At 39.5% G+C, this 21,656-nt stretch overlaps 1 protein-coding gene across 28 annotated transcripts in view; it reads left to right on the top strand.

Moving 5' to 3' along the window:
* Positions 1-21,201, top strand: part of LOC138054536 (tetratricopeptide repeat protein 28-like) — a 34,840-nt gene extending 13,639 nt beyond the window's left edge. For 11 of the 28 annotated variants that reach the window (XM_068901006.1, XM_068901015.1, XM_068901016.1 and 8 more), the window contains 3 exons: positions 11,970-12,197; positions 14,046-18,627; positions 19,078-21,201. In XM_068901006.1, the coding sequence (XP_068757107.1) occupies positions 14,094-18,627; positions 19,078-19,097 (4,554 nt within the window). In that variant the 5' untranslated portion in view covers positions 11,970-12,197; positions 14,046-14,093 and the 3' untranslated portion in view covers positions 19,098-21,201. The other 17 variants (XM_068901019.1, XM_068901017.1, XM_068901010.1 and 14 more) reach the window with 6 other exon arrangements.
* The last annotated feature ends 455 nt before the right edge of the window (positions 21,202-21,656 follow it).

Below are 21,656 nucleotides of genomic sequence, written 5' to 3'. Positions count from 1 at the left end.
TGGAAATAGCAGCTACTTTATTGTTCATCTGCGTCACAATTTAGTTTTGTCCAATATACACAAACGGATACGATTCGTCAATTCCGATAGTCCATTGGTACCAATGGTAGGATTGGTACCAATACAAAAGAATGTCATTCCAATGGTTCTGTTTGTGAATATGCATTTCATTAAGGGGACTTTCACTATTTTCCCAATTATGATGGTCTATTGGTACCAATCCTACCATTGGTACCAATAGAAAATGATGTCATTCCAATGGTTCTACTGGTGAAACTATTTTCTCATGTGATCTAGCTGGGTACAGCCTACGGGGCAATTCCGATGGTCCATTGGTACCAATGGTACGATTGGTACTAATAGAAAATTATGTCATTCCAATGGTTCTATTGGTGAAAAAAAGTTCGCTTTCACACCAAGTAAAGGCACGCAATAATTATAATGATTATTCCTCGTTCTACAAGCCAACCACAAAAACAAGTTAGCTTTTACACCAAGTAAAAGCAGGCAATAATTATTATAACGAGATGCTTCCGTGAAGCATACACTGGGTTGCCTGTGGTACGTGTTACAGAAAATCACAAGGCACTGAATTGTGTGGTATTGAACTACAACATTCCAGTCTCTGAAGAATAACAAATAAAAGAGAAGCGAGAAACATTGTCGTCTGGGCTGACATGTTGATAATTTTCAAGTTCCCTCACAACTTCTTTACACCACAAGTTTAAGCGCGCCCTCTGAACATCTGACAGCTTTGTAATACCAAAGTTCACTGAAGTCAACCCTTTTCCTGCAGGGTTAGTGTTTGGATGGTAATTTTGAGAATGGAAATCAAGGTTACGCGGCAGACGGCAAATACAAACTCGCGATTTAATTAACTTAACACACCAGAAAGACGCTAACCTCGTTTTGACAAGATAATGCTTTACTATTGCCATAAAAACTATCCAGTTACGCTCGCATATCACAAAACATGATGAATTCATAAAGGCCACCTTTTCCAGCGAACAATTTTTGAAAAAAACAACATATTTGCTATTAGAGGCAAAAACCCCTTCCTATTTCATTACGTGCGTGAAGAGAAGAAACTCAGTCGTTTCAAATATGCGCAATATTGCAACAAACTAAATTTCAGGATCAAACCGTTTACATGAAGAACCTTTTCCTTGAATAATGAAGCACAAAATAGACGACAAGCTTTCTTTCAAATAATCCTTGGCTGTCACAATTCCAATTATTTTTTTTTACCTGAAGATTGTGCAGAGTTGATCACAGATCCACGTGATCGAAGGTGTTCGATTCGTTCTCTGTCTTTGTTGAACCCATAAGTTACCAGAGAATTTTCCATTTGATTTCAGTGTTCTACATAACAGCACAGTTGGTAAATATAATTTTAAGAAATACAGCTCACTTTGATTTCGACTCGACGGGCGATAGATTGTTGTCGAGGTCCATTACTCTTCGCTTTTGAGATTCCAGGTGTTGGTTTTTCACCGCCTGCCTAGTTTATCCAACTGACTTTCCATTATTGAGCTCCATAAGGGTATATTTTGTTTAAGGATCCACTAAAACGCCATTCGCATTACATCACTTTCGACGCCATTGGACACAGTAGAATCATTAACTTAGCCTGCCACCAGAGAAATCTACGCAGTTCCACTACCCTCTCGATCCTAAGAAAATACGCTCAGAAGGCTCTATGCACACCACCACTTACCAGGGGAGAGTGACAGGCAAGACTTTTACCGACACGGAAGAAAAAAAAAAAAAAAACACCGAACAAATGCCAAACACTTTCCGACTGGGATTCCCATACGGCAACCCATTAAATATTCCTCGTTCTATAAGCTTACCACGCAAAACAAGTTCGCTTTTACACCAAGTAAAAGCACGCAATAATTATTATGAATATTCCTCGTTTAATAAGCCAACCACACAAAACAAGTTCGCTGTTAGACCAAGTAAAAGCACGCAGTAATTACGATGAATAGTCCGCGTTCTAAAGCCAAGCACGCAAAATAAGTTGGCCTTTACATTAAGTAAAAGCACGCAATAATTATTATGAATATTCCTCGTTCGAAAGCCAACCACAAAAAACAAGTTCGCTTTTACACCAAGTAAAAGCACGCAATAATTATTATGAATATTCCTCGTTCTGTAAGCCAACCACGCAAAACAAGTTCGCTTTTACGCTAAGTAATAGCGCGCTATAATTATTATGAATATTATAAGCCAAGCACACAAAACAATTTACACCAAGTAAAAGCGCGCTATAATTATTATGAATATTCCTCGTTCTGTAAGCCAACCATGCAAAACAAGTTCGCTTTTACAACAGAGAAAAAGCATGTACGCAATAATTATTATGAATATTCCTCGTTCTAAAGCCAACCAGGCAAAACAAGTTCGCTGTTATACCAAGTAAAAGCGCGCTATAATTATTGTGAATGTACCTCGTCCTTAATAAGCCAAGCACGCAAAACAAGTTCGCTTTTACACCAAGTAAAAGCACGCAATAATTACCATGAATATTCCTCGTTCTGTAAGTCAACCACGCAAAACAAGTTGGCTTTTACAACAAAGAAAAAGCATGTACGCAATAATTATTATGAATATTCCTCGTTCGAAAGCCAACCACAAAAAACAAGTTCGCTTTTACACCAAGTAAAAGCACGCAATAATTATTATGAATATTCCTCGTTCTGTAAGCCAACCACGCAAAACAAGTTGGCTTTTACACCAAGTAAAAGCACGCAATAATTATCATGAATATTCCTCGTTCTGTAAGCCAACCACGCAAAACAAGTTGGCTTTTACAACAAAGAAAAAGCATGTACGCAATAATTATTATGAATATTCCTCGTTCGAAAGCCAACCACAAAAAACAAGTTCGCTTTTACACCAAGTAAAAGCACACAATAATTATTATGAATATTCCTCGTTCTGTAAGCCAACCACGCAAAACAAGTTGGCTTTTACACCAAGTAAAAGCACGCAATAATTATCATGAATATTCCTCGTTCTGTAAGCCAACCACGCAAAACAAGTTGACTTTTACAACAAAGAAAGAGCATGTACTCAATAATTATTATGAATATTCCTCGTTCGAAAGCCAACCACAAAAAACAAGTTCGCTTTTACACCAAGTAAAAGCACGCAATAATTATTATGAATATTCCTCGTTCTGTAAGCCAACCACGCAAAACAAGTTGGCTTTTACAACAAAGAAAAAGCATGTACGCAATAATTATTATGAATATTCCTCGTTCGAAAGCCAACCACAAAAAACAAGTTCGCTTTTACACCAAGTAAAAGCACGCAATAATTATCATGAATATTCCTCGTTCTGTAAGTCAACCACGCAAAACAAGTTGGCTTTTACAACAAAGAAAAAGCATGTACGCAATAATGATTATGAATATTCCTCGTTCTGTAAGCCAACCACGCAAAACAAGTTCGCTTTTACGCTAAGTAATAGCGCGCTATAATTATTATGAATCTTATAAGCCAAGCACCCAAAACAATTTACACCAAGTAAAAGCGCGCTATAATTATTATGAATATTCCTCGTTCTGTAAGCCAACCATGCAAAACAAGTTCGCTTTTACAACAGAGAAAAAGCATGTACGCAATAATTATTATGAATATTCCTCGTTCTAAAGCCACCCAGGCAAAACAAGTTCGCTGTTACACCAAGTAATAGCGCGCTATAATTATTATGAATTCATAAAGGCCACCTTTTCCAGCGAACAGTTTTTTGAAACAACATATTTGCTATTAGAGGCAAAAACCCCTTCCTATTTCATTACGTGCGTGAAGAGAAGAAACTCAGTCGTGTCAAATATGCGCAATATTACAACAAACTAAAATTTCAGGATCAAACCGTTTCCATGAAGAACCGTTTCCTTGAATAATGAAGCACAAAATAGACGACAAGCTTTCTTTCATATAAGCCTTGGCTGTCACATTTCCAATTATTTTTTCTTACCTGAAGACTGTGCAGAGTTGATCACAGATCCGCGTAAGGTGTTCGATTCGTTCTCTGTCTTTTCAAAACAAAATAGAAAATAGAGCTAAATATTGTTACCTCTTACCATTAATTATCTGAAAATAAATCCTACAATCTTCTAATTTGCAAAATCAAAAAAAAAAAAAAAATGAAACTGGAAGTATGAGACAAGATATTACAAAGTCATAAATGCTAGCGCCCTCATTTTTTGAATGACCTTTACAAAAGAGTGATAAATGTATTTTTTTGGATTATAGTCTCTATAACTCAATCAATAAGACTGGAATTTTGCAGAGTGGTTAAGCATTTGAATCAAAAACCCTCTGAGGGGAGTCGGAATGTATGGCAAAAACATCTACTACGTGTACGAAAAACAGATGACATAAAATAATGGAAACAGGCGACAAGAAACAATATCACACCAAAACATAACGTCCTTTAAACAGTAGTTAAACAATAATTATGTTACCATTTGTGTCTGGTGCCCCACGAAGGAGCCATATTAAATTAAAGATGAACTGTCCAAGTGAAATTGAGATTGGTTATTTAATAGTAATACATGAAGCAGCAGTTAACCTAGCAACCTTTGTAGCTTTCTTAATTGGTGTTGATAAAAGAATCCTCCTTACAAGAAGGGGTTTCTCTCCACTAACTAAAACATTCACTAATTAGCAGGTAGTTTGAGGGGAATATATTTTGTGTGAATGGTGGCTGAGTTGGGGAAACATCATACACAAAAGTTAGGGTTAGTCTGTAGAATGAGGGGGAGAAATTTACAAAGCAAACTCTCAACTCCAAAATAAGGCTAACAAATGAAACAAATTCTGTGTGAAATTAAAAACTTTAATCACAGAAACAGCCAGATAGTACATGTATGAAAAACTGAATCACGTAGGAGGGATTAACAAATATTTGACCATAAAAATTATTCAGCAGACGGGGCCGGCTTGGCGGTGATATCTCCAAAAAGGCTCGTGGTGTATGAGGCCACCTAAGCAGAAACAGCCACAAGTCAAAAAGGGACCTTGCCGAGTTCTGGAATATGTACTCACTAGATGCAGATGTAGAAGTCCTTTAAGGCCTTTTACTGACACCTTGAAAACAATATGAAACAGAGAGTTACTGTATTGATATGTACTATTTGATTGAGTAAAAGGGCTAAATCGGACACATTTTTTTTTCTTTTCTTTAAATAAGCCCTCAGACCCCCAAAAATAGATGCCTGTGATCCTTGAGTGTGAAATAGTTATGCTATATTTTTTAAGTTGTCTGTGTGGTGTTGCTAGTCAAGCCTAACAATAAATACAGTCATTGTTATTTTTTATGGTACGTTCCAGGGCTCATGCTCTTAATTATTTTATTTATGTTTCACACTGTGGAACAAAATGTGATCATATTGATCAGCCACAGGTTAGCTTATTTGTTGGGGCCAAACTGCACAAAGGCAAAGAAAACAATATGGGGTTTGGGAGAGGATGGGGAGTCTTAAAACATAGCAGTAGTGATAGGCTACAAATTGCTTTTCTTCAGGGGAGGATATTCTACAAGGAACTGGAATCATTGCTTTGTCCTCAGATGGTACAAAATATGAAGGAGTTGCCATGGAATAGTATGGCTTTTTTGCATAGTTATACCTAAGGGGGCAAGGACATGGTATTTACAATAACTTATCAGTTTTGCATTGTTTTGCTGTGATCCATTTTAAGTTTAGTCTATATATTACCTCGAGATCAAACATTGTTTGCCATGCTATGAAGTGTTCTTACACATCTGTCCTTCTGTGGAATGTTTGTTTCCAGGCTTTAAAGTAATTAAGTAGTTGGTTTAAGTTGGTAACACGTTGATCTGTTATTGACTGCAGTGGACTGTTATCTTTGAAGACATTCCAAAGCATTTCACATTTTCATAAGTTCTTGTATCTTTTCTGTGGTGTTTTCATGCAAAGCCATGTCTTTACAAACTTTTTCGGACAGAGTATTAACAGCAAGCTTTACTCGTATTTTATTTAAATTATCAAGATGGAATTACAAACGCCCTGATTAAACCGTATTTGTTGTTTGTTGATTTTCCCAAGCGGGTGAAATCTTGCAAATAGTTTTAAAATATTGTTGGTAAAATTGACTGCGGTGGGGAATCCGATTCGTCGCGAGCGATTTTAAGTGAGCAAGTTTGAAGTTCTGAAACGCTGCTATATCCAAATATATCCACCTGGTTTTTTACTTTGTTATGTAAAAGCTATCGATCTTAAACATATGTAAAATTTAGAGTGGAGTAATGTGGAGTACTCCTAAAAGAAGCAGCGGAACATGGCTTGGTCAGAATACCGGTCGTTTCACCACCGTATGTTCGCCAACGTCCAAAAGCACCTTTTTCGTTGAGAATAATTGTCAATTAGATAACTTGCAATTCACTTCATGAGAGGGATTGTTGATGTGAACCGCCATATTTGTTATTGAACCTTTCAATGCGCCCCAATCCCCCCTCAAATTTTATTAGTTTTCTTTATTGATAGTTTATTGCTGGTCATATTCTTTTGCAAACTTGGTGGCTCCTAAAGGAGCCGTTTTTTGGTTGTGATTTTTACTGACTTCTTCAGTTTCCATGAGTGGGGCCGTTGAGATGTGAGCACGTTTTCAGCAACTGTGCGGCGGTCTTCTCTTTCCTTTCGTACTTCTCCCAGCTGTCGAATAGCCTCGCCTGTTTCGATACTGCTTCAGTTTTTCATCGGACACAAATGCTAGGATATTGATTAGTAGAAAGAGGTTTAGATAGTTTTACTAATACTTGGAAGCTGCATATGCATAACGTTTTCGAGTTCGATTCCTTACTATAATACTTGGAAACTGTTTTCCCAGTTCGATTCCGAATATTGCGTTGTCTTTATCTTTATTTTAATGCTCAATAGACTGCATAATGTTTTCTCAGTTTTATTAATTTATGACTAAACAGTGATTAAAACCTTCTTGTAGTCTTTTTCTTTCTTGTTGGCCATCACGACAAACACAAGTGGGACTTGCTTTGCATATTCCCCGGATCGGACGAAAGCATTCACCGTCGGTAGCTGCTTGAATGGGTGTCGCACAAGCTTGAAGGTTCCGTCCATGTACCAGGATTTAGCCTTGGCCAGGGTATTTAGCTGCTCCTGTCTGGCGAAGATCAGATGCCTTTCTGCTTAATTGTCAGGTCGGCTTGGAAGAAACCGGGAGGGAGACATTCCTCGACCAGTTCGAAGTCCAGATCTTTCGGTTGCTCGGGTCTGAGTTTCTGCCGGAGTCGGTTGGCAGCTCTAGCCACATGCGCAGGCTTAGGGAGGGCTGGTCAAGGTGCAGCAGTCAGTTCATCTAACATGACCTAAAAAAAAGGAAGGAAAATTTGACTGTCTCGTCTATGAGATGCTTTTCATCAAGCAGCAATTCTAGTCTCAACACACAGATTCCTCGCAGACTGATTCCATTCACGGAAAGCTCTTTGTTTAAGAACATTCCATCACCTATTGTCGTTTTAGTATTGTGAAAAACAAGCATACCAAAAGATGGCGGAATGTCAAAGGCATCCATCTCTTCCTCGATTCTGCTACTCTCCCCAATTGGATCAGTGATCTCACTGCAATATAGGCATCGCCAAACCACCTCTAATCCGGTCTTAACAGCATCTCTATACTGCTGTCTCGAAATTCCCGTGTTGCAACGTCGATGTTGTCATTTGTCGCAGCCATTGCAATAGATACAATAATAGCTTTCCATCTCGAGTGACTCTTGTAAACATATTTGATCAGCGAAAATACTTCGATAAGATGAGTGGGTTGAATTGAACAGAAAATCACAGCCCTTTTATACAGCAATGCCTGATTAAGCCGGATCAAAATCGCAGGAATTTGATTGGCAGATGTTGTTGGTGTTATCTGTTCTTTCTTGTAGTTACATATCATTAAACGTTTAAACAATATGCTATTTAAGTTGAAAAAGTTCTCACCTCCTTTGCAACATGCCGCACAAGTGAAGTTAATGAGCTCACATTGTTTTTATCGCGTTTCTAATTCTTCCGTAACAGGGAGAAAAGAGACCGGTAGAGAAGCAGGCTGTAGGGGGAACATTTAATAGTTGAGTGGGGGAAGGAAAAAGTTTTGCCGCAAATATTTAATCAGTGTTTCAAACAACGCAAAAACCCTCTGCGAGAGTAGAACAAACACGTAGGCGAAATTTGCAGGAAACAAGTGAACGTTTTTAAGTGCGTAATCAAACAAACATATTTCAACTCGATGGCTCTTTAACTACGCAAATGTTTGATAAAAAGGTTTTACAGCCGGTTTATGTTCACAAATAAAGCCGTGGATGGCGTGGGAGACAGAGAGGGAGAGAGAGAGATTGGGGAGAGTGAAAGGAACATTTTCAAGCCGAATCAAACAATTCATCTTGGATCAAAGGTCACATTATCTTCTTTTGGTAATTTGTAAATAAAATTCAGATCTATTTCACAAAGTATTTTGGACGTTGGCGAACTGACATTATTAGACGTTGGCAAATAGATTTCATACGTTGGCGAACAGGTCGTTGGCGAGCTGACACGTTGGCGAAACGACCGGTTACCCTTGGTCACGGTAAGCAGGACATACCTGCATTCGACACTGTCTTACTTCAGTCAAATTTAAGCAGCTTCCGACGAAAATACTTGACAGACAAAATAGTATTGAGTTTTGGGACAAAAATATCAAAAAGGCCTTTAAATATACACTAATGGTGGCCCAAAAATAAAGAAAGAAAACTTGATTTCTGGTTCGTCAAGAGGATGTTTTTGGCAGCCATTAATTGCACCGGAAACGCGGAAGGAGCGCTCGTGCCAGTCCTTCTCCGCATCGCACATTGGACCAAGAGCGGAATGCCCGTTTCACCGCCCTATGGACGACCTATGTATAAGCGCCATGCTGCTGACTGCTGACCAGAACGAAAAGGACGCACTAGTTCCCGATCCTGTCTCTCACGTGTTATCCAAGATGGCGGAGGATGACAATCTTTCTACGGAGCAAGATTCGAAAGATACTGGAGTTCATTGAAAGGATTAAGTGCTGACTTGGAGTGTGTAATTTTCGAGAGTAATGCATCATGTTCCTTTTGGAATAAGGCCGATTACGAGACTCAGAGAGCATCAAACAAGGTAATCCGTTGATTGGTTTTTCTCACAACCTATTGAATACATCGGAATAAAAGCTTTCTTTTTCATTTCTCCATGTACAGAGTGCTTTTATGTTCAAAGTTTGGAGCCTTTAAAGGACATTGCGTAAGCTAAGTAAATGTATTAACTCGAAAGATATCACATTCACATTCATAAGCTATTTCAGAGAGCTATGTGACCTTTAAATGGTATTGCAATAGTAATGGCATATTCTTTACACAGACTCAACTATGTAATGTAGCAAGTTACATAGTTATTACATAGCAAGTAAGGAGCAGTAAATAGCCTTTATATAGCTCAACATAGTTATATGATAAACTTTACATAGCGTTTACATATGTCTGGTTCTACAATGGAATTTTCTTACTTCTTAAATTTTATACATAATACGAAACTGCATGCTAAACATTTCTTTAAGTTTTTATCTGAAAAGAGTTGAATTTATAGAATAGAAACTGTAATAAACTAAAAATTTGTTTCATTTGAGAAATGTTAAAATTGTTAACAAGCTGTAGACTATTGCTAGTTTATTTCCAGTTTCCTGCAAGAAATGAAGACTGGAAGAAACTGTCATTTTCTGGCAGCACCTGATAGATGTATCAAATTCGAGCTATTTCCAGCTTTTGAAAGAACCCAAAACTTGCAAAAACTGGAAAACAATTTCTGGAATAAAAGCTGGAATTTGACTCTGGAATAAAGCTGTCACATTTTAGAAATTTCCAGAAATTTCCATAACTTAACAGAAAGCTTGAAATTCATTTTGCAAGGGGTCAGTGCGAAATTCGACCATCAAAAAGCATCTTGGTACATGGCTTTCTCAAACGAGACTATAATCACCGGAATAAGCAATGTTTCTGCTGGAATTAAATTCAAAAAAATTTTTGGGTAAATGAAACGGAGGTTTTTTGAGGCCCAATTTCAACATGCTGTTTGTCAACAAAAGTCGACCTTTGACCACCAAAGCAGAGGCAAGGTATATTGAAACCACACACGCAATCTCGATTTATTCACTAAACAATTCGAGACTCTAGGTTTACTGACACAATACAACGTGAATTGACTGGAACTACTGTAGGTCAAGGGGAACGTGTCATTGAAATTTAACTGTCTTGGTTTAAGAGTGACATATCCGGTAATTAAAATAACTGACCTAAAAATTTGCATACCAGCAAGATTCATTCCATTCCATATTTTTGCGCAAACAAGTTTCCTTAATTCACTTTGTGAACATACCTGCAAAACAAACAAAGAAAGGTATCCCCCTTCTTGGATTTTCCTCGAAGCCCTCAAACAACCATTGAACCAGTCGAACACTTCATGACTTTCGTGAGTTTTGCCGTGATTGTGTCGTCAGAGCTGTCACACAAGAGATAAGGACAAAGCACACAGACCATTATGACTGCATGCGGTTCTATTCTGAGTTTGTTGGGGGAATTTGTGGCCCAAGTTCTGACAATCCAGCAAACGTTCAATGCGTAATAATAGCAAAATGTGATAAGGACATCAAGGCACACATGAGAAGTTATAAAGTGTTGGATTCTTCTCTGGATACAGAGGCTGGTCTTTTGTTTGCACGTGCGGGTGAGCTTTAAATTAAATCACTTAAATTAGATTGAGCAGAAAATCTCTTTGTGAAATCTACCTATTACAGACTCAATGTCAAAACCCGGCCACAAGAAATGGACCCTAAAAACACTGCTGCCACAGTGCCGCCGCAGTCGTGTTGTTGGATATACCTCATTCGTTAATCCATGAGGTAAGCACCGCGACACTGCGGCACTAGCCACTCTACTCAGCTCAATTTAACCGTAAGTCGACTAAGGCACTGCAGCACCAGCCATTCTACTGAATTCACTCTATCTGACACAAACTGCACAAAAACCACTTTCGTTCAGTTCGGTACCGCGGCTAGCGTCGCGAACGTAAATGCTCCTTTGTGGACGGGTATTCAGCAATCGCTCCAATTGCGAAAATCGAGTAAGCAAGATATGTAAGACCATGTAATCATGTATCGTTGTACGAGACTGCGAGCACTCACTTTTCCAGTTGTTCCTGAAGCGAGTACATTGATCAGTGCAGCCAGATTGTATCACTGCCCATGAAACTAACGGTTATTATTTTCTTATTAATTGCTTTTAAAAGGTGTTTTTGAGATAGATGATATAATTTTTGGGTACGACGATATGCCCACGGCATTGTGATCGATTTGGAATCCGATTGAGATGTAATAAGAAAAATTACGCCTGCCCACATGAATGGGCATCACACATGGCAGTGAAAGGGGAGTGCGAATTAACCTTTGCTCAGTTTTAAAAGCTTGACTTGCGCTTGACTTGCTGTTCTAGCGAAATTTCAACTATTTATAAGCGAAGTTGTAGCACAGTGGCGAAGTTACCATGAAAACAAGATAGCCACTGAAAAACACGCTATATTTTATCTTTAAACCCGAATATCTCAAAAACGAACTGGGTGACTCCCATTTTTTATTGCTGGAGAGTAATTGGCATGCTAAGACAAAACTCGTGGTAAACTTTATGGTATATAGACCTATATGCAAAGAGATATATATATATGCATCACTGTTCATATGCTTCTGGAACTAAGGCGGAAAACATCAGTGAATAAGCAAAGGAAAACAATCCATCACGCCAATTTAAACGACACCAACACCAGCGCAAATGTCACAGGCACGTGTCTACAATGTAATTCAATTCACAATCGCAATAATTGAATTTACCAGAGAATTATTCAAAGCTTTTTTTCTCCTTGTTCTTTTATTTTTCCTTTCTAGTTCCCCGCTAAAGCAAGGCTTCCAAGGCAAATGATTATTTACAGAATGTAAAAAAAATTTGACTAAGACACGGCAAGAAAAGCAGTCGATGTTTCTTATTACAAAGGTTCCAAGGGGCGTGCAATTCATCGCAAGAGCTCGTACATTAAGGGCTTAATAAGTGTTTGTTTGATTGGGATCAAATCCAGATCTGCCTGCAAATGCCAAAATTCATCCACAACGGGCGAAGTAAGTACATGTAATTGCTGTTTTTTCTTTAATTATCCGTGCGCGTGTGTAAAAATTATAAGTAATGCGGCTTTCTCAAAAAATAGCATGCCTTGACTGCGTTTTGGCTGGTAAGGAACAAGTCCGTATTGCAAGTCATTTTTGCTCCCATAAATTAAACAGTGATTTAGCAGTCGGTATGAAAATTGTCTGCTTGAAGGTCACAAACAGTTTCAATACTGACGGTGAGTCAAAGATTGCTTTATGTTCATAAAGAAATTAAAGAATAAATAATGTGTAAAAAAATTGGCACAAACACAGGGCTCTCCCTAGTTTTGTTGGACGTTCTGCAACGGATAAGCGACTTCTGAGCGTTTGCAGGCGGTAATAAGTGCTTTACAAGCGGTAGATTTTGCCGGTTACCGCCTAATAAGGAGAACCCTGGAACGTGGTTGCTTTTCATTGGCTCGGACAAAACTGCTTCAGTTGTGGTTTGATTTGAGCCAGACAACTTGTCATCACAAGAATTACGATTGGCGGAGAGGGTATGAAACAGTCAACTGATTCAGTACTGATAAGCCACCACTTGATATTTGATTCCTATTGGTTAAAACTGTACTGAATCAAACATTCCAGTTTGTAATTTTGCATTCCAGTTTGGATTTAGCTGGTGTTAAGGGTTAATCCATGCTCCCCTTTTACTGCAATGTGTGATGCCCATTCATGTGGGCAGGCACAATTTTTGTTATTACCTCTCCAAATCGGATCGAGATGCCGTGGGCAAATCGCTGTACCCAAATCTTAAACCTGATTCGATAGGCAATGGGAAGCCAATGAAATTCGTAGAGAGCTAGTATAGTAAATGGTTAGAACCCAAATGAAAACGAACAGCATACTTAACCCTTTCAGCCCCGTGGGGTTCCCCATTGACGAATAAAATTGTCTGGCGTTAGACAGAGTAAAATCTATAAGTGGCACTATTGGGAGTGAAAGGGTTATTAAGACTCCATTGGTAGTACGGTGTCCAAGTGGCTACCCACATGTACGCATTGCGTACCTACTTTTTTAAACAACGCCGAGAAATACGAAAACACAATACTTTCAATGTCCTGACTACAGGATGCTAAACTGGCACAGCAAAATTAATTGAGCAGTGAGAGGGAATAACTATCTTAAGCCAATTTTTGAAATGCCTTTCCTCATCAGGGTTTCCCAACAAATGATTTTGGCGTATGGAGAAAGAGAGCGAAAGGCATAATTTGAATAACTGGATTATGCATCTCTAGTATAAAAACGGCCAATTCTGTCCTGACGAACAGCCCTTCTCAATGGAAACGTGTGAGCAGTTCAATTAGCTCATTCAAAGTCCCTGGATCAAAAATACATGGAGTAACCAGGTATCCAGACAAAAAAATTGTGACGAAAAAACAAGCAATTCCGACATTGGATAGATTTAGACATGAAATAAAAAATTATGAGTTTGACGTCAATTTCAGAAAATTAAATATTACACTCTTAATGGCATCCCCTCCTGTTAGGAACTTTTAATTAGCTTTCGATAAGAAAGATGAAATGGGATGTCATCGCTTTTCTATAGGCTGTTTTTCCCTCATTTACATAATGTTCGTTGATTATTATTGTATAAAACGCTCTTAGTCTGTTAAATGCCCAAGTATTTATTCTGTAACAACTGTCTCCATTAGCCGAAATCATTCCTTGGGAAACCCTGATGAAGAAAGGCATATTTCTTTCAAAATACTAGCTTAAGATAGTTATTCCTTCACTGTTCAATTAACCTTGCTGTGCCGGTTTAGCATCCTGTACTCAGAGCATTGAACCTATTGTCTTTTTCGTTCATTTATCTTCTAGGTACACCCCAGATTTCTGAGAAAAACTTCCTGGTTTTGATTATCAGCAATGGTGGATAAAAAGTTGGACCTTTTGGAGCGGCATATGCAAGAGCTTAGCGTTGCAAGAAAGGAGGGAGACAGACAAGGCAAGGGTTTGGCTTATTTCAATCTTGGTAGATACTATCAGGGCACAGCTGACTTTAATCAGGCCATAACAAATTACAGAGAAGCATTAGCCATTTTTAAGGAAGTGGGTTTCAGGGCCGGAGAAGGAGCGGCCTATGGAAATCTCGGCAACGCTTATGACAGTCTTGGTAATTTCAAGCAAGCCATAGAGTATCACCATCAACGTCTTAGTATTGCAAAAGAGGTAGGGGACAGGGCCGGAGAAGGAAGAGCTTATTGCAACCTCGGCAACGCTTATCAAAGTCTTGGTAATTTCAAGCAAGCCATAGAGTATCACCATCAAGATCTTAGCATTGCAAAAGAGGTAGGGGACAGGGCCGGAGAAGGAAGAGCCTATGGAAATCTCGGCAACGCTTATCGAAATCTTGGTAATTTCAAGCAAGCCATAGAGTATCACCATCAATGTCTTAGTATTGCAAAAGAGGTAGGAGACAGGGCCGGAGAAGGAAGAGCTTATTGCAACCTCGGCAACGCTTATGACAGTCTTCGTAATTTCAAGCAAGCAATAGAGTATCACCATCAAGATCTTAGTATTGCAAAAGAGGTAGGGGACAGGGCCGGAGAAGGAAGAGCCTATGGAAATCTCGGCAACGCTTATCGAAGTCTTGGTAATTTCAAGCAAGCCATAGAGTATCACCATCAATGTCTTAGTATTGTAAAAGAGGTAGGGGACAGGGCCGGAGAAGGAAGAGCTTATTGCAACCTCGGCAACGCTTATCAAAGTCTTGGTAATTTCAAGCAAGCCATAGAGTATCACCATCAAGATCTTAGCATTGCAAAAGAGGTAGGGGACAGGGCCGGAGAAGGAACAGCTTATTGCAACCTCGGCAACGCTTATCAAAGTCTTGGTAATTTCAAGCAAGCCATAGAGTATCACCATCAAGGTCTTAGTATTGCAAAAGAGGTAGGGGACAGGGCCGGAGAAGGAACAGCTTATTGCAACCTCGGTAACGCTTATCAAAGTCTTGGTAATTTCAAGCAAGCCATAGAGTATCACCATCAAGATCTTAGTATTGCAAAAGAGGTAGGGGACAGGGCCGGAGTAGGAAGAGCCTATGGAAATCTCGGCAACGCTTATCAAAGTCTTGGTAATTTCAAGCAAGCCATAGAGTATCACCATCAACATCTTAGTATTGCAAAAGAGGTAGGGGACAGGGCCGGAGAAGGAACGGCCTATGGAAATCTCGGCATCGCTTATCAAAGTCTTGGCAATTTCAAGCAAGCCATAGAGTATCACCATCAACATCTTAGTATTGCAAAAGAGGTAGGGGACAGGGCCGGAGAAGGAGCGGCCTATGGAAATCTCGGCAACGCTTATCACAGTCTTGGTAATTTCAAGCAAGCCATAGAGTATCACCATCAACGTCTTAGTATTGCAAAAGAGGTAGGGGACAGGGCCGGAGAAGGAAGAGCCTATGGAAATCTCGGCACCGCTTATCGAAGTCTTGGTAATTTCAAGCAAGCCATAGAGTATCACCATCAACATCTTAGTATTGCAAAAGAGGTAGGGGACACGGCCGGAGAAGGAGCGGCCTATGGAAATCTCGGCACCGCTTATCGAAGTCTTGGTAATTTCAAGCAAGCCATAGAGTATCACCATCAACATCTTAGTATTGCAAAAGAGGTAGGGGACAGGGCCGGAGAAGGAGCGGCCTATGGAAATCTCGGCAACGCTTATGACAGTCTTGGTAATTTCAAGCAAGCCATAGAGTATCACCATCAACGTCTTAGTATTGCAAAAGAGGTAGGGGACAGGGCCGGAGAAGGAACAGGTTATGGAAATCTCGGCAACGCTTATCAAAGTCTTGGTAATTTCAAGCAAGCCATAGAGTATCACCATCAACGTCTTAGTATTGCAAAAGAGGTAGGGGACAGGGCCGGAGAAGGAAGAGCCTATGGAAATCTCGGCACCGCTTATCGAAGTCTTGGTAATTTCAAGCAAGCCATAGAGTATCACCATCAACATCTTAGTATTGCAAAAGAGGTAGGGGACACGGCCGGAGAAGGAGCGGCCTATGGAAATCTCGGCACCGCTTATCGAAGTCTTGGTAATTTCAAGCAAGCCATAGAGTATCACCATCAACATCTTAGTATTGCAAAAGAGGTAGGGGACAGGGCCGGAGAAGGAGCGGCCTATGGAAATCTCGGCAACGCTTATGACAGTCTTGGTAATTTCAAGCAAGCCATAGAGTATCACCATCAACGTCTTAGTATTGCAAAAGAGGTAGGGGACAGGGCCGGAGAAGGAACAGGTTATGGAAATCTCGGCAACGCTTATCAAAGTCTTGGTAATTTCAAGCAAGCCATAGAGTATCACCATCAACATCTTAGTATTGCAAAAGAGGTAGGGGACAGGGCCGGAGAAGGAACAGCCTATGGAAATCTCGGCAACGCTTATCAAAGTCTTGGTAATTTCAAGCAAGCCATAGAGTATCACCATCAATGTCTTAGTATTGCAAAAGAGGTAGGGGACAGGGTCGGAGAAGGAAGAGCTTATTGCAACCTCGGCAACGCTTATGACAGTCTTGGTAATTTCAAGCAAGCCATAGAGTATCACCATCAAGATCTTAGTATTGCAAAAGAGGTAGGGAACAGGGCCGGAGAAGGAAGAGCTTATGGAAATCTCGGCAACGCTTATCACAGTCTTGGTAATTTTAAGCAAGCCATAGGGTATCACCATCAACGTTTTAGTATTGCAAAAGAGGTAGGGGACAGGGCCGGAGAAGGAAGAGCTTATTGCAACCTCGGCAACGCCTATCGAAGTCTTGGTAATTTCAAGCAAGCCATAGAGTATCACCATCAAGATCTTAGTATTGCAAAAGAGGTAGGGGACAGGGCCGGAGAAGGAAGAGCTTATTGTAACCTCGGCAACGCTTATCGAAGTCTTGGTAATTTCAAGCAAGCCATAGAGTACCACTATCAAGATCTTAGTATTTGTCAGGAAACAGAGGACCCAATAGGGCTGGCAATCGCATGTTATCATATTGGTCATGTTCATGAATTTTTTGGCTCCTTGAGCAAAGCTCTTAATTACTGGCGTCTAAGCGTTTTTTATTTTGATGAAGTTAGGTGTCTTCTTCAGTCAGAGGATGCATGGAAAATAAGCTTTCGTGACACAAAGGGGATTGCGTACACCGCTCTGTGGACAGCACTCCTGAAGAATGGAGAGGTTGATGAAGCTTTGTACGCTGCTGAGCAAGGACGAGCACAGGCTTTGGCAGACATTTTAAGGATGCAATACAGCGTTGATGAGAAACCTATGGTGAAGGTAACTATCTCGTTGGTTATGAAAGATCTACCTTCACAAACTGTTTTCACAGCACTTGAAGGGAACACGATCAGCTTCTGGTTGCTAAGAGATGATATCAGGATAAATTTTAGACAAAAGAAAATCGAAAATGGAACTGCCAAGTCTCTGATGAAAAGTACGCTAGAAGAGATCAATGCAGGGGTTGTTTTGCGATGCGAGAATCGTTCACTTGAAAGACAAGGCAGCGACTTCTCGAGCAGTAGGGAAAGTGTTGAAGAAACTTTTCAGTCTTTGAGCTTCTCTGTGCACTCTTTGCAGCCCTTGTATAATGTCTTAATCAGTCCTATAGCAGACTTGATCCAGGGCGATGACTTAGTGTTTGTTCCTGATGGACACTTTTGCCTGGCTCCTTTTTCTGCAATGAGTGACTCTGTCAGGATCCGTGTAATTCCCTCGCTGACTGCTTTAAAATTGATCACTATGGCACCTGATAACTTCCAAAGTAAGAATGAAGCGCTGCTTGTAGGCGATCCGTGCTTGAGCGAAGTCACTTACGGCACTGGTGAACCCATGTATGGACAGCTGCCATGTGCAAAAAAAGAGGTGGATATAATTGGAGAACTTCTGCAGACCGTGCCTCTTACAGGAAAAAATGCAACCAAAGCTGAGGTGCTGAGAAGAATGAAGTCAGTTACCTTAATCCACATTGCTGCACATGGGGATGACGGATCTGGAGAAATTGCTTTGGCGCCAAATCCCAAACGCACATCCAAGATCCCCGAAGAGGAAGATTACATGTTATCATTGAGCGATGTTCAAGCAGTTCACCTTCAGGCAAGACTGGTTGTGCTTAGTTGCTGTCATAGTGGCCAGGGAGAGGTAAAATCTGAGGGTATTGTGGGAATAGCCAGGGCTTTCCTGTGTGCTGGTGCCCGGTCTGTACTGGTGTCACTCTGGGCAATCGACGACGAGGCGACCTTCTTGTTCATGAAGAGTTTTTACCAACACTTGGCAGATAGAAAAAGTGCAAGTACAGCTCTTCACCATGCTATGAAATCTCTTCAGGAGACAAAGAACCATTCGGCCATAAAATATTGGGCGCCATTTGTGTTAATTGGCGATGATGTCACCTTTGAATTTGGGGAGCTGAAACACGAAAAGAATGGTAAGTGCTATTCAAATATAACTTTAATGACTGAATCGCTGTACTTTGTACATGTTTTTAATCAGGAAGTTGTCGAAAGGAGCAGGTACGTTCTTCACAGAGAATTGGCTTTAAAAACGGTTGCCAGAGTGGTTATTTTTACTCGAACTGCTTTGGCTAATACCTGAATTAAATATTGTCTGCATTCACCGAGTCAGCTACTTCAGCTTCCTGCAGGTAGCTAGCAGTTTGAGCCTGTGTTATGATGGAGTGACTGTGAAACTGATCAGTGATTGTCGATTGTTTATGTCAAGTGAAGTGAATAGGAATTGTTGCTATTAACTCTAGCACAAACAGTTAAATGAATGAATTAAGATAATTGTTATATTATTTACTTGTCAATCAGAACGAAATTCGTTATTTGCATTTAATCCACTACTTGTTTCTTTCTTCCTTGTTTTTCTTTTTCAGAAACGATGTCCAAAACGTGAAAAACTTACTTGGACTGCGATATGTCGATATGTTATTTTCCTTTCTTCGATTATATGAGTTATTGAAAACAATTCAATCATTGATACCTCAGTAGCTGTCAGACACAAGATATCATGCCAATTATAGTTAAAGTACCATGAGATTTCAGTAGTATTAAGATACTGTTCAAGTCCTTACATTTGTGCCTTGTTTTGTAAGCATCTGTTCCAGGATTAGTTAATCACTTGATAGAAATCAGGGGTTTGTTTCCATAACTGAGGATCTGGCCGTCTTGTTATTTTGGCCCTTGAAAATAACTCCAAGCTTTTGCAGTTTGTTCCTCAGGTGACATGTATACTCTTAAGCTTGCTATACCAACTTTCCATTTTCAATATCATTAAGTGACAGTCTCGGGGAATGTGTATTTTCTGTGTTTCTGTAAGGTTGGCCAAAGCTAAATAAGCAAATTAATTGTTTCGGGAGGTAAATGTCTATAAGCTAAAAAACAACCTACGGAAGTGTAAATGTTTGGAAATTACAAAAATTTTAATGTAGCGTTCACATTTAAATGAGACGGAAATTCCTGGAACAAAACGCTTTATTCCTAAAGGGTTTGAATCGGGCACAACATTGAGTTAGCCAATTTCTTTATTGTTTATTTCCCACAAAACGTGGTTCAAAAACAGACACTTTTCTGACGTTGATGAGGACTAGGAAAATATGGGTAAATCTAACTCTTAGGTGATGGACTCTTGCTAGGGCCTGGAACCAAAAAATTGGAAAGTTCTTTACTTTAAAGTTGTACATGTTGATTTTGTGATATTTTGTCACAGAGGGACTGGACCGATGCAAAATAATTCAATGAAATGGGCGATTTCTTAAAACTTCTAGAAGGTAAAAGGGTGTGTGGGGTAAAAGTTGCCTGATCTCTTAATTAATTGTGTGCATTTTAAACTCCTGGGGAGGTGGGACTTTGCCCATGCATATGCTTGTGGAAATTTTTTGAATTTTAAAAATGGTATGACTACCCGAGTCTCGTCATTTTATACCACTTGGCACCACTGCAAATGTTGGTCAGTAACTCTTGAGTTGACAATGGTGTTAAAAGGGAAGCATTCCATCCTTTCTCCATGTTAAAACTGAGGGCAGGATGGGCACCCACCTCCTAAACTGTGCACCCCAAATCGAGAGTAAGGTCTAAGGTCTACTTCTCCACTACCATAGTCACGTCTACCACGGCTGAACGTGCAAACAGATTTAATCCGAGCTAAAGTCTTTGTCTAGCTCTCCTCCACTTATGCAAATTTGGAGTATTTTGTACCTGCTATGAACGGTCATCACTTCTTTCCATCCCTCAAACTGACATTTCCCTTTTTATTCAACTTATACGATGTACAGTGTACTTTAGACTTCAAATTTACTTCAACGAAACAAAGATTTTAAACAAGCTGAGAAGATTCAAAATAGGCGAGGCAAAGAGTTGAACCCGGATCGATGGCTTCACCTTGCAGTTTCCGATATCCTCTAGACCAACGAGACAAGCTCCTGGAAAGTCGAACTTTTTAGAGTATTGACATAATAGTACCTAGCAATTGAAAGTTAACCTTCTTCAACGGGGTTTTTAGACCTAAATACTGTAGATGAGTGCGGCATAGCTTAGAAACGCTATTTCTTGTTGAACTAAAGCTGTCATTCTGCTTGTTTTCATTGTTTTTAGAGCGGTAAGCTTGTCAACAATAACATAGCATAATGTGTCGTGTAATTGTTACGAAATGTCCAATGTCAGTTTTAGGGATGGAAAGTAGTGTTGGCCGTTATGAACTCGCATGTTCATTTCCAACTCCTTGATAATGGCGTCATGAGGTCGCCGAAACATCGGAAGTTTAGCTTTTTATCGCTAGTTTTTACATGTCCGTATTTCACTGTTTTCATCTTTATTTGGTAATTTAACATTTATGTTTCCTGATTTCTTTTTAGGGGATTTAACAATCATGTAATTAGTTTTCTTAATATTTATAGAGAGCTTATTTCCCTTCTAATAGGTCTTATTTAAAGTGGTTTTTTTTATAGCACAAATCTATGATAGTTAAGCTTTCCATCATTAAAAATTAGGCTATAAGGTGACTTGTGTTTCCTAGTTTATTGGCCTTGTGAAGTTTGCCCAAAAATGATTTGACGATAGGTCTATCCCGGTTGGGCTGGCAAACTGGAAAATGGTGCTTCAAAAATGGCAAAGAAGTACTTAAATAATGCTCGACTTTTAAAAAAGGTGCTCGAAAGTTACTGATTTTCATCGGTATGCCTATTCTTAAAAAAAAAGAATTGCCCTTTCGTTAAGTTGTTTATAAATGTTCAGAGAACTAAAACATTAATGTCTTTTGAGCAAAAAAAATTCCTCAGTGAAATATACTTTAAAGCCTGCGATGATTTCAAATTGCTTTACTTCAAAAGCAACATTTCAACCATGTAACTTTTCGGGTGTTTAATTTAAATTAGAGGGTGTTCAAGGTTTCGTACGCGCCTTTGTACATGTGCTATACGAATACGTGAGAAAATCCTGCAATCTTAATACAGATTGG

Source organism: Montipora capricornis, chromosome 6, assembly GCF_036669925.1.
Source record: "Montipora capricornis isolate CH-2021 chromosome 6, ASM3666992v2, whole genome shotgun sequence".
Classification (NCBI taxonomy): Eukaryota; Metazoa; Cnidaria; class Anthozoa; order Scleractinia; family Acroporidae; genus Montipora; species Montipora capricornis.
The sequence above is the reverse complement of the archived record's forward strand: the minus strand, read 5'-3'. Positions and strand labels throughout refer to the sequence as shown.